At 38.3% G+C, this 14703-nt stretch overlaps 1 protein-coding gene across 1 annotated transcript in view; it reads right to left on the bottom strand.

The window, feature by feature from the left end:
• Window positions 1-12520, bottom strand: part of CHM (CHM Rab escort protein) — a 48093-nt gene extending 35573 nt beyond the window's left edge. The window contains exon 1 of the mRNA XM_026653001.1: window positions 12472-12520. Coding sequence (XP_026508786.1) covers window positions 12472-12520 — 49 coding nt within the window. The remainder of the gene's footprint in view (window positions 1-12471) is intronic.
• Between the last annotated feature and the right edge of the window lie 2183 nt (window positions 12521-14703).

Here is a 14703-nt window from a genome sequence, read left to right on the forward strand (position 1 = left end):
AAAAAAAAAAAAAGCCGCGATCAGCGGCAGCTCTACCGCGCCGCTTCATTCTTCGGCGGCAGGTCCTTCCCTCCGAGAGGGAGAGAGGGACCTGCCGCCGAAGACCCGGTCATGCCGCCCCTTTCCATTGGCCGCCCCAAGCACCTGCTTCCTTTGCTGGTGCCTGGAGCCGGCCCTGATGGGGAGCTGCCAGTTCACCCTGGTTCCGAGCCCCCACCAGCTAGCTCCAACGGACTGCTCTTCCTGCAAGCAGTGGACAAAGCAGGCGGCTGCCAAATGAAGTTATAAGGGAGCAACTTTAAACGAGCATGTTCGCCAATTGATCAGCAACATAACAACGAAACAACATTAAGTGAGTAGTTATCGTATTGTGATGACAAGCAATGCGTAAATGCCTAGATTCAAAACGTAACTAGCTTGTGGCTTTTACCAAAAATATATATCAAGTAACCTAAAGAGGTTTGGGGGGTTTGTTTTTGGTTTGTTTGGTTGTAGGTGGTGCTACAGAACAATAAAGCAAGATATTTCTGGTGCTACAGCAGCCACAAACTGAGTAATTGAATGAAGTATTTAGAAAGGAAAGACGATTCGTGGATTTAAACAAGATCCTCTGATTGGTCAAAGGGAGAAGCTGCAGCACGTGCCTTTTTTAGCTTTTTACCTGAAAAAACAGAATTAATCAGCCTCACCAAAGGCTCTTATGCAAAGTAAGCTGCCACGGGATAAGAGGGAAGGTGCTCTCATGGATTGGAAACTGGTTAAAAGATAGGAAACCAAGAGTAGGTATAAATGGTCAGTTTTCAAAATGGAGAGAGGTAACCAGTGGTGTCCCTCAGGGTCTGTTCTGGGACCAGCCCTATTCAACATATTCATAAATGATCTGGAAAAGGGGGTAAACAGTGAGGTGGGAAAATTTGCAGATGATACAAAATTACTAAAGATAGTTAAGACCCAGGCAGACTGCAAAGAGCTACAAAAGGATCTCTCAGAACTGGGTGCCTGGCCAACAAAATGGCAGATGAAATTTACTGTTGATAAATGCAAAGTAATGCACATTGGAAAGCATAAACCCGACTATACATATAAAATGATGGGGTCTAAATTAGCTGTTGCCACTCAAGAAAGATCTTGGAGTCATTGTGGATAGTTCTCTGAAAACATCCACTCAATGTGCAGCGGCAGTCAACAAAGCGAACAGAATGCTGGGAATCATTAAGAAAGGGATAGATAATAGGACAGAAAATATCATGTTGCCTCTATATAAATCCATGGTATGCCCACATCTTGAATACTGTGTGCAGATGTCGTCTCCCCATCTCAAAAAAGATATACTGGAATTGGAAAAGGTTCAGAAAAGGGCAACAAAAATTATTAGGGGTATGGAATGGCTTCCGTATAAGGAGAGATAAATAAGACTGGGACTTTTCAGCTTGGAAAAGAGATGTCTAAGGGGAGATATGATTAAGGTCTATAAAATCAGGACTGGTGTAGAGAAAGTAGATAAGGAAGTGTATTTACTACTTCTCATAACACAAGAACTAGGGGTCACCAAATGAAATTAATAGGCAGCAGGTTTAAAACAAATAAAAGGAAGTTATTTCTTCACACAACGCACAGTCAACGTGTGGAACTCCTTGCCAGAGGATGCTGTGAAAGCCAAGACCATAACAGGGTTCAAAAAGGAACTAGATAAATTCATGGAGGACAGGTCCATCAATGGCTATTAGCCAGGATGGGCAGGAATGGTGTCCCTAGCCTCAGTCTGCCAGAAGCTGGGAATGAGCAACAGGGGATGGATAACTTGATGATTACCTGTTCTGTTCATCCCCTCTGGGGCATCTGGAACTGGCCACTGTCGGAAGACAGGATACTGGGCTAGATGGACCTTTGGTCTGACCCAGTAGGGCCATTCTTATGTTCTTAATGACATGGAACTACCAATGAAGGAACATCAGAGGGAAAAATATAGACAAAGGTTTTGTTTGAAAGTGACTAAGTTGAATACACATGCAGGATAGAATGGCCTCGCACCCAACTTCAGTTCATTGATCAGATAACCTGGCAGGGTAACATGAGGGAAAACACCACAGCTTCAGTAATTTGCTCTTTTGTTCCCAATGTCTGATGTATTAAACTTAAAAATTGAAGTGAGAAACAAACAGTCAAAGAAAGGTATTCAGTAATATACATATATCAGCTTTCAATTAAAAAAAATCAAGTGTCAGACAACTGAAATCATGATCAAGTATTATGCAAGGCTCTCCCTAAAGTGGTATCATAAAAAATTATTTTACAGTGATCATAATAAGCATATTTGTCCATTCCACTCCTCTTTAGAAGAGTCTCAGGGCCCATTAACCCTGTAGAACCAACAAGCATGGTTCACAGTGCCACTAAAATACTACTCACTACTTAATTTTATTTTAATGATTTCTTCTTAAGTATGATTTAATTCTATTGCCAAATAAATACTTTATTACTCTTAGCAGAACCACTGTTAAAATGTTATAAATTGCCAGTGAGTTTTTAAACAGGTCGTCTCTGCATACAACTTTTCGGTCTTTTGTGTAGTTGCAAAATTATTTTTCACGTGATTTACATTATTAGGTTTTATCCAAGTAACTCACCAGAGCATATTATAATTTCAAAGAAATCAGGGCAATGAGCCACGATAACATATACACATGCCCCACACACATAAAACTATCAATATATACAATTTTAGCTTTACTAAAAACTTTTGCATAAACAATTTGATATCACAGAGTAATGATGCCGAAATTATCTTGAATGGCCAGTTCTCTGAGTATTTACAACTACAAGAGATTTATACACCAAGGACCAGAGGGGTTTGATTAAGGACAAAAATGTCCTGGGAACACTGGATTTGTAGGGATTCTATATATAGCATAATAAAAGCATAAATGCAGACAATATTAAACCAACAGTTCCCAAGACAGGAAAAGTCACACTGGACAAAATCCACAAAGACAGTTTAGGAGAGCAACCAAAGATGTAGCTATTTTTGTTTGACTTGTATCTGAGTCTTCCAAAACCTCTCTCCCTCCTTTTTCTTCTGCTTCCTTGCAGAAAGGCAGGGCTGCCCAGAGGATTCAGGGGGCCTGGGGCAAAGCAATTTCGGGGGCCCCTTCCATAAAAAAAAAGTTGCAATACTATAGAATACTATATTCTCGTGAGGGCCCCTGTGGTGCCGGGGCCTGGGGCAAATTGCCCCACTTGCCCCCCTCTCTGGGCAGCCCTGCAGAAAGGTGGTCTGATCCTGCACTATTAATGAAGTTATGTGTTCACCCTGCTGCTAATATAGACATCTTTATACTGGGGCTGGAAGCAGGGTTGCAGATTACTGGAGCCTGTGTTTTTACTCCACTTCAGTCTTGGTAGCATCAGGACCCTAAGCAAGATGATCTGAGAAGTAAAGGGTTCACAGAATTGCAAAACACTCGTACTACATGAGGGAAAGGGAAGAAGCAATACAGAATATCTGTGATGGTGTTCTGTGCTAAAGACTTCTGGAGCAGAACCCTGTCCGTTTTAAAAGGACTCTGAAAAGGCTTCAATAGCAGTTGCATTGTCTGAGAAGCTTTTGGATGTGATGTCCAAACTAATCAGGAATTAAATCAGTAAGGGCAAGTACTTACTCAAAGCAGAGACAGCACTTGAAAGACAGAAAGAGTGACACCTCCAAGGCAGTCAGGTGAAAAAGTCAACAAGAAGGCAAAGAAAAGGGATATCAAAAACTTTAGGTGTGGTTGTGAAAATCAGCTTTGCTCTCTTGACACTTAAAAGGATAGGGGATTACCCATTTACACAAAAATATAGCTCTGTCCCCTGATTTATAAACATTAATACAACAAGTCAATGCCACTCTGCTAGCCTATGAGATTAAACAAATATCTTTAATTACCATTTATTTACAAAGATGACATCATGAAACTAGCATAATATTTCAGAAGTTCACAGGAATATCATATGCTCTTATAACAAACTAACCCTGTCCAGTTTTTTCCTATCATGTGCCTAAATATTTACTTGTGTAAAACGAGACTGCTTATTTATGAAAAGCAGAGTAACCAAAATATAAGCAGAGAAGGCAAATTATCAAGTTACAGAGAAAAATTCCTGAGGTACATCCTAAAAATATCTTGCAGCAAGATTAGGAGTTACTCATTTTTCAAAATTCTCTTTTAGATCAGAATAGCTGAACAGAATAACGTTCAGCTTCATAATTCACATCTATAATTTTTAGGTTAGTTTTCCAGGATATATCTTAAAAATTGTATTAGTATCTGGAATTGATTTTTTCTAACACTATACTTACATAAGATAAACATAAAATAAAGTACTTACACCACTCCCAGCATATCGAATAATAAATAATAGATTCCCCTGACAGGACTTTGATGACCTGGCAAAGCCCGAGTGCTTTCAGCCAAAATCATATGAAACCATAAATCACTCTTTATTTTATAGAATATTTCAAAATGGATTCCTGCTTTCTACCTTGAAAGTCATTTCATGTGTTATTTATAACCAGTGAAGACCAGAATGGAAAGAAAATTGCACAGAACTAGAAAATTTACTGTGACTGCTTTTATAAAGAATAACTTTTTTTAAAAAATTAGAATTACTGGCAGACAAAACATGTGAATACAACCACCTTTTAGAGAACAACATCCTTTATTTTACAACTTAAACAGAAGCTAACACAGGCCTTCTACAATATCAGAGAAGTTTAAGCAATGTTAATATTACAGTATATTCCAACCAAACAAGGCAACTCAATTTAGGACAGATACTACATCCTTAATCTGTGCTGTTACAATATAAAGGCACTACGTTAGAGACAGAAACCATTCTGAGTTAAGACTGATGCTACCGTAACTTCAATGTTATTGAATTGGTTTGTCTATAATTTTCTCCTTTTAATCATCGTTTAAAGAGAAGTGTATGAGCCTGAATACTTGACAGTGCCATTCTATCATGTAAATCAAGCAAACAAGTTTATGCTTTTTCTGAAAAGGTGCAATTTTATCTAAGAGCTCATTATGTCCTCCTCCAAGACTAATAAGTATAACCAATATTTTAATATGTCTTAATTCAAAGACTGATCCTGCAAACACATATGAATGTGAATAAATTTACTCAAATGAATAATCCCATGGCCTTCAATGTATTACTCAAGTGAGTAAAGTGTTTGCAAGATCAGGCACTCTGAAATACTATTCTCAGACAGATTAGGAATTCCTACTCGTTCATTTAAAATACAATTTTTTAAAAAGCACAGACTGATCAAATTGGCAGTAATGGCTTATGGAATTAATGACATGTATAATACCTGTTAAACAAATCAGGTTTTTCAATTACTAGATAATTTAACCAAAATAAAAATATATACTGCATTCAAAATATAATGATATGTGAGAGGCTTTGATAGGATGTTAAAAAGCCTGACTTCTTAAATATTATGACTAAAAAAAAGAACTCACAAAAAAGATGTTGCTATAGCAAGACAAGCTTGCTTAATTTCGTAACCTGGGAAATTCAAGATGTGGTTAACAGTTTTGTATCCTTTTATATCTAAAGTCCTAAGGAAAGGGGGATTAAGTTTACCTTTACTTTCATAGAATATTAGGGTTGGAAGGTACCTCAGGAGATCATCTAGTCCAACCCCCCGCTCAAAGCAGGATCAATCCCCAACTATATTTTTTTTGCTCCAGATCCCTAAATGGCCCCCTCAAGGATTGAACTCACAACCCTGGGTTTAGCAGGCCAATGCTCAAACCACTGAGCTATCCCTCTCCCCCTTTTGATAATTAAAGTTTTGTTGCTGATTTAGACCTACAGTACAGCCAAAAATAGAGCATACATTCTTATCCTACACAGCTAATTTATTATATAATTTCCTTTAAAAAATGAAATTATCTTTCCATTGTATCAGGACAAAAAACCTGCTGCATTTAACTGGTAATCAGGGAAGCCAGTTCCCTCAGTAAATGCAACAACATTTCTCTTTACTTCATGAGTATCATGGTATTAATTCAGAAGCTATGAGGAGCAGAAGGAAAAGAAGTGAATATTAGATGGAGAAGTGATGACCAGAATTTAGCGTAAGGTTCCATTTTAATTAAGTTCACCATGGGGAAAACAGTTAAATGAACCTGAAATAAGAACAAATTCAAATCTAATGTCACCACTTAATTGAATCACTAAAATTACCAGATGCACAAATTATATAATCAAAAACTGGAAAAGACCTGCAAGGGTAAAAGGTCTTAATTACTAATATGCATTAAAAAGTCAGCATAAATATTTTAATGTTTTACAAAAATCATGTTTTTGACAATTAGATATCAATGGCTACACATTAAAACATTAACATTAAGTCAACACCAAAAAGCAGAGAAACACAGAACTGAGGCAATCTACTAAAACTTACTACCCACAACAGCCTCTCTCTTTTGCATCTTTTGAACAAGAGCAGTTGGTTTGATAATGTTTAGTCATATTGCTATTGCAAAGATTCGTAGATTCATATGATGTAAAGTTAATAGGGATTGTTTATCTAATCTGATTTCCTACACAATATTAGCCATAAAATTTCACCCAGAAATTTGTGCATCAAGTCCAGTAACTTGTAGTTGAATTAGAGCAGTGGTTTTCAACCTGGAGCCCAAGGACTCCTGGGAGTCCGCAGACTATGTCTAAGATTTCCAAAGGGGTCTGTACCTCCATGTGAAATTTTTGAGAGATTCGCAAATGAAAAAAGTTGAAACCACTGATCTAGCACATCTTTTTTTAGAAAGACATCTACTTTTGATTTAAAGATTAAGTGATGGGAGAATCCACCACATTTCTTGTCAGCTTTTCCAGATGCCTTACTTCCAATATGAATGTGTCTAGCTAATTAAAATACAATGTATGTGCAATATCTGATATCTTCTAAAGTACAACAAGGAAAAGGTAACTAAAACAAATAAAACACACCCCCTCCAAGCCATACAAAATGCAGCTGCTAATCTCTTCCTTGTCTTTTGCCCTGACCATAAGGCCCACATCACTGAATCCTTCCACTGACTCCCTGCTTTCCACCACAACAAACTGTACCTCTCTTCAAGGCCCTTCACAACTCTGCCCCTTCCTACTAACCTCTTGTTTCTTACTGTGTTTGCCTCAGCATGAAAGATGCCTGCCTCCAGTACCATTTTGTCTGCCTCTCACTAAATGCCACTGTACATTCTTCAGTTCACCCTCATACATGTACTCTCTCTCCTTCTAACCCCTCTTCAGACCCCCATTTCTGCAAGCCGTCAGCCACCTAACAAATATTGTAAGGGACACTTAGGGATAGATTATGGTTCTGAACTACTTAAATATTTTATTTTAAATAAAAATAAAGTTTTAGAGAGAGCTAATCTAAGTAATTTCTCTCAGTCCCCTTATCTTCCCCTATCTCCATCTGTTTGCTAGACTAAACTATTCAGGATAGGGACTGAGTCTCTATGTGTTTGTAGGGTGCCTAGTACACTATGGCCCTAATCCTACTTCGAGTCTTTGGGCACTAGAAATATACAGGCAAATAAGAGGACCTTGATTTGCTTTGAAAACCCCATGAAATTCTATTCCTATGTAATATCTAAACTTCTGTATTTGATTATTTTAAGTTTTGTATAAATGCCTATGGCTTAGGCTCTTTTATAAATTGAAATAGATAAGATCCAATAAAAACCCTCAGTTTAGAAGATGAACAGAGTAACTCCTCCTTAATGGCAGATCTATTATATCACTAACTACCATGCAGCAAGGACTAACAACTCCAAAGGGCATAGCCTTTGTCTTAGAGCACATCAATTACTAAAGATTAACCTTCACAACATCAAGGTATTACAAAGATTAAAATCCCTATTTACTCAGTCATATAGCTGTACTGTCCTCAGGCAGTTTTCATCTTCTAATAATTTCCAGCATTCAAAATAATCTCCCTTGTATAACCAAAAGTGAAAGAAATGGAGACACCTTAACATTTCAGTCTAGACATGGCAAATTGTAAAACAAATTATTTGCCATGTACAGCAAGTCAATCATAAGGTTTATACTTGTTTCTGTGTATTGGGATTTTATGTTAAACATGAGAATGTGATGGTGAGCAGCCATAATTGATTTTAATTACTGAAACCTGAGTTATCTGAAACATCACAGAGTCACAAGAGAAAATGGCATGAAGCTTGGGAGATCATCATGATGATGTGGAGGGAACTACAGAAGGGCTGGCTGGAACTTGTGATTTATGGGCAGGAGCTAGCTGCTCCCTGAAGTCATAACCCTGCTCTTCCGGGATCTGAGAACAGAAAAAACAGACTTCCCCTTCAATGCCAGGCTTTAGAAAGCACTTTTCAGAGCTATACAACATTCTGGACTTCTTACATTTTTCTGGCCTTTCTCAGACGGAGAGGAAAGAACTTGCTACTTGTAACCTAACTAAGAAGAGTTGATTGGTTAAAACTATCAGCAACACTTTTCTTCATAAAGGGAAATATGCAGAGGTGAATTTACTAACAAACTGGAAATTCTGCAGCAACATGAGATGAATGGGAAAACATTTGGAAAATGAATATGTACAGAAATATTGATTATGCATGTAATTTTATTTACTATGAACATATAGACAATTACAAATTTAATTTTATTAATATACCAATTTTTTCTACCTACATCATTTAGGCAGATACTTAGTCTATGTATTTCTTTTAAAAAATATATATTTATACTATGAGATTTTTAAAGTCAATAGTGCTCATATCCTTGCATGTGCCTAACCCAGGGGTCAGCAACCTTTCAGAAGTGGTGTGCTGAGTCTTCATTTATTCACTCTGCTTTAAGGTTTCACGTGCCAGTAATACATTTTAATGTTTTTTGAAGGCCTCTTTCTATAAGTCTATAATATATAACTAAACTATTGTTGTATGTAAAGTAAATAAGGTTTTTAAAATGTTTAAGAAGCTTCATTTAAAATTAAATTAAAATGCAGAGATCCCCAGACCAGTAGCCAGGACCCGGGCAGTGTGAGTGCCACTGAAAATCAGCTCACATGCCACCTTCAGCACGCGTGCCATAGGCTGCCTACCCCTGGCCTAACCTAAGGGTGAGGGAGATACCTGAAGTATACAAGCAAATAGCATCCAACTGGCTGTATTCATGCACATTAGGTATCTGTAAGTTAGCCACAACAGAGTAAGAAAAATGAGAGAAACCCTTAGGCTTCAGAGTATAAATCAGTCAATAACTTAGTAGAGTCAGGAAGTCTTTCCCTATGGGAAGATTATTCCATAGTTGGCAATTATAAGGTATTTTCATCAGAAGCACCAAGTACTGGCTGCCACTGGAGACAGGACATTGGCTTAGACAGACAATTGATCTGAAGCAGTGAGGCAATTGCTTTCCATGTATTTTATGTTATGTGACCATGAAAAGCAATAAAACTCCATCATAAGTTTATACTCTGTACTACCGCCATCAGTAGTACTCTGGTATCTGAGAGGCAAGATGGGTTAACTTGGTCAAACACTGATTTGACTTTCAGGAAGGATTTTTCTTTTAAATTGCTTATACATCACAGATATGCAAATAATATGATTAAGCTTGGCTGCTTTTTAATCACTAAATTTTCACAGGAAACAAATGGAGTTTTGATATACCCTGACTACCATTCCCTCTCATTCTTCTTCACACTATCTGACCACCAAGAATTGAATGGCCAGGAAAACTATTACAGTTTCTTCATTAGGGCCTCAATCCTGCTACTGAGCTACACAAATAGCCCATAGAGGTCTCTTGGTTGACCCAAGGATCTCGATTTGGTACCTTTAATAGCAGTTATGTTCACCAATGGAAAAATAGCCAGCTTTTACTATTTTTTGCTAGCCCCTATATTAACTAAGAAATCTTTTAACAATAATACATACACAATAGGAATGTGTTTTTTGACTAAACCTTTTAAACAGCAAGTATTCCCAGAATGCGCCAGTCAGGTATGTCTATCAATACAAATCTCTCTCTGTCTCTCTCACACCCCCAGTTTAAAGGTTCAGAAGACTGCAAGTTAATTTGAATAGCACACAATAATTTCATACAAACAGAATGGATACAAGGATTTTTTTTTAAATCTGATTTTTTTATTTAAATTAAATATAGGCTTATTTTTTAAAAAATAAGCCCCATTAAAATTAAATTGGAAATGAACAGCCTATGTTAAGGCCTAAATTTATATAAGGTCTATTAAAATAATTTAAATTAAATAAAAATAATACTAAGGAGTATGTGTTTGCTGCAAAGTTTTAAAGAAAGTGAAATCCTGAACTGGTGGAAGTCACTAGCTAAGCACTTGGAACCAGAATTTGTTAAAGTACTAAACCAGCTTTTAATAGCAATAGCCTCTTCTGCGGGTGCAGAAAATATTTTCTTCATTTCAGTTCATTCAACTAGTTCAGGTCAATCATTAATTCATTTAAAGTTAAGAAACCACTGGAAGTTGAAAAAGGAGGAGAGCTTGTTCTCTTCCAATTTATGAATAAAAACTAGATGCGAGAGGATGAGATCTTCTAATTCTAAAATCCTGAAGGGCACAGTTTCTGGTCACTCTCGGTTCAATTCACTAACTAAGTTAAATAGTTTAGATAAACAGTTTTAATACACAAAATATATTTTGATAAAACTTTTTTAACCTATCCAGAGCATTTAAATTAGTTTATTTTTTAAATGATGTTTTATGCTGTTAATTGAATTTGAATTTCCATCCAAAGAACATGACACAAATTGCAAGTCAAAAATTATTCTAGTAAATAAGAAAAGATCATTAACATAGTAAGAAATGTAAAAAATATGTGAATAGATGTAAGTCAAGCTATATACTTGGTTAAATAAATATGCATAGATATAGTGTATCCTCCTGTTTTAGCAAAAAGAGGCACCAAGTTTAGTATAAAGGTTATATTTAACTGCAAATCAACACGTTACCGACCCAGGAGAGTCAACTTTTCATTAGGAAAATAATTAAGTACAAATGCAAAACTTTATTAAAGCTGATCTAAATCAAAGTTTCCTTCTGGCTGATTTAAATCACTGTTTAAAAAAAAATCAGTGATTTCAATTTCTCTGATTTAAATCACTTCTCCTCGATAAAAAACAACAAACATGATTGCTTACTTCAAAATAGAGAAAAATTACAGAGATAGAGGGTTCTGATTGAAGAGCTTGGGTCAGAGCAGACTCTGTGAAGCTCCACAAGGGTGCTTGGATCCACCCAGCCAGATTTGATTACAGGATTGGGCTCAAAAGCTGGTGAATCTCAAGTAAAGAGGATATATGGGATGGGAATGATCTTAGTTTTGTACAAAATACAGGAATCACCACAATCGTTTAAGATTTTCTATAATAAGAGCTGTTTCAGCTAGGCCAATATCACCATGGAGTTCTATGAAACAGCAAATATTTAAGCACACCTGCTCTCAGTTCAGTTATTTGGGCAGAAAATCCCCTTCAAAATGAATACAAAAGGAGAAAATTTTAACAGCTTGTTTTCCTGGTAAATATTTTGCTGTGTTTCAATCAGATATTTAAAAACTACCTTAAATTGCCCCAAAGTAAAACATCAACTATGTTTATGTGAGTGAAATTTAGAGAGATTGTCAATATCTACCACCTAACTAAGAAGGTCCTGTCACCTAAGATTTAATTTTTAAAAGCTTTAAAGGCTTAAGGGTAATATTTTAACTCAACCAGGAGGAAGACGGCTTCGTATAGGTCTGGTCACAGGTGTATGAGAGTCTAAAAAGGCTATAGGTACTAGAGGAATACCTGGCTCTGGCACCTAGACTTCAGCTCTCCTCTTCCGAGGCACAATTCATGCCCTTTGATTCCCAGTCCTGGGCCCCAACCCACGCTTCAGATTCATAGTCCATTTCCTTATCCACCTCCTTATTAAAGTCCCAGTCCCATCTTTACCTCAGCAACATGTCCACAGCCTCATTCCCTTGATCTCTGTTCCCTAGCAGCAGCACCTGTCCTTGGTCCCAGCACTATACTGTATAATTCTCACCTTGTTCCATCCTCCCCCCCCCCCCCCCCCCGCCACCTGCTCAACTCCCCTACTTCAGCCTCGTTGCTCTGATTCCCACCCCACAAGTACAGACCTGGCACCCAGTCCTCCCTCCTCCTTAGCCTGAACTCCTCCGACCGTGCCTGCACAGCTGTCTCCTGCCACCGACCTCAGTCCGCCGAGCCTCCAAGCACAGCTCCCGCCTCCCAGGCACCACCTCGTCCCTATAGCTCCACACAGCCCTTGAGACCCCCTGCCTAGCCCCCACCTCTACTGCCCCGCCCACACCGCTCTGCCCCCGCGTCCCAGAGCGCTGCACGCCAAAGCCCAGATCCGACCCGAGGGTGCGACTCTCATACCGGTTCCTATCACCACCACATCAAACTCCGAGGGCAAATTGTCCGCCATCTTGGGAGGGGAGCGATCATATGACCTACGCTGGCGGAAATAAGCCTGCAGTTCAAGGCGGGCGGCTGGCATTATGGGGAGTGTAGTTCTCGCGGGAGGGACGATTCCCTTAAAGGGACGCTGGCGATTTAACGATCGGACTCCTGGCTGGCGGATATGCAGCTGCTGGACAGAGCAGGACAGCGGAGGCAGAGGGGGGCAGAGCTCTGACTGTCTGCTGTGTGCCCGGAGCACTTAGGGCATGGTCAGCCTCATGCTCCTCCTGCACCTACTGTATCCTGATTCCTGATAGGTCTATAGCATGGCTATAGGGGGTAGGGGGGGTCCCCCAGCATCAGCGCCGTTCGAAACCCGGGGACCTGCCCCTGCTGGGTCCAGCCCTGCACGCCTCATAATCCGGAAGACGAGCGTATTGCTGCCTGCGTCTTTCAGAGACTGTCACCAAAATGCGAGGGTCTGTGTGGCTCTTATTATGAGTCCAAGATTTGCTGCTCTATCCTTAGTCTAACCGTCCCCTCATTGCTGCTTTCACTCAGACACTTCCCTCAACAGTTTTGTCCTTTTGGGGGAAAGAAAAACAATTAATCTACAGTGGGAAGTAAAAACCTATACAATTAATAAAATAGCTGGTCTCCTCTGTCCACCCTACATTCCCCTCTGTGGCTCCTGATCTACAGTGACTCTGGAAACCACCCAAGTCATACAGTTACAAACAGTACTATCTATCCCATGGAATATTCTGCCTGCATTTAAATCATCCCATTACATTTAGTTATATGCTACTTCAATATCTTAAATATTTGTTGATTATCATCATTCTTCCATTCTTTCACATGGCTTAGCCAGGAACACAGATTTCCTCTAGCTCCAGAACAATTGTTATTCTGTGAATTTTCTCCAAGTTGGCAATATCTTTCTGGTAATGAGATGCCCAGTATTACAGAAGGAATATTACAGAGGGAATGCAGTATTACAGAGGGAAACCCTTATTTCTTCACTTCATGATTTTATACTTATGCATATGCACCCCAAAACTGCATCAGCCTTTTTTGCTACCATCTTGTATGTAATTTTATTTGAGGCATAATTTGTTGTCCAGTGTTTCTCCTATAGAAACTCTCTTTCAGCATTACTGATTTCTAGCTTTCGCCCTCTTTATGTGTTTTGGATTATTTTTCCAAGATGTATCTCATTTTGTTATTTTCTTCCTATGTTGTATCCAGTCTCTTTAGGTCCATTTGTATTATTTCTTTTTCCTTACTGGTTTTGCATCTCCTCCTAATTTAGTATCAATCGCAAATGTCATTGGTATGCTGTTTAATCCCTTCTCTAGATCACCTATGAAGATACTAAATAAATTGGACAAATCAATGATTCCTAGAGCTAGTTCAATAATGGAAAAATAATGACTATTTTTGAATGCTATGGCTTCAGATCAGATTGAGTGTACTCAAGCCCTTTAGCATTCATACATTTGTGAACTTTTGAAAATGGTCATATAAATCAATAATATACACAAATTCAACATAAAATTCATGTACTTATTTGCAAACACATATTCTAAGTACAATTAATGTATTTTACACATTAAAATACTTGGGTGACCAATTCTGAAGTTTGAGTATTAAATAACAGCACTGGATAATTCACAAAAACTCTATAGACTGATGTTTGTTTGTTTGTGATACCAAGTCTGTGTTGGGATTCCCTCTGAGAACTCTTTCCACTCGACTTCCCAAAAACTCAGTTTGATTCCAGATTTCATCACCCAGGTATCTTTATTTGGCATACAGCAAAGCCACGCTGAGTTGAGGGCATACCACAAATCCAAAGTTACACAGAAAACCTCTTCCTTTATATACATTTACACACTACATTACACTTATTGTACATTGCATCATATGTTTTGGCATGGCTTGGTTATTTTGTAGGAACTTATCTCTGTACAGTGTGCTCTATCCATGTGCTGTTCATGCATAATCTGACCTCTAATTTACATTTAGGTTTGTTTCCTAATACCAGGATGTTTCTGCTGATCTTAGCTAGCCATCTTGATTCCAGAAGACTGCTTGTTACGACAACTTAACCTTCCTTTCACTTTCCCAATTATGCCCACTATGAAATTAGCAAGTTACTTATGTCAAGTTATTTATGTCAAACCAGGCCTACAATCTGTGAATGCT

This window comes from Terrapene carolina, unplaced genomic scaffold, assembly GCF_002925995.2.
Source record: "Terrapene carolina triunguis isolate 2854851 unplaced genomic scaffold, T_m_triunguis-2.0 Scaffold131, whole genome shotgun sequence".
NCBI lineage: Eukaryota > Metazoa > Chordata > Testudines > Emydidae > Terrapene > Terrapene triunguis.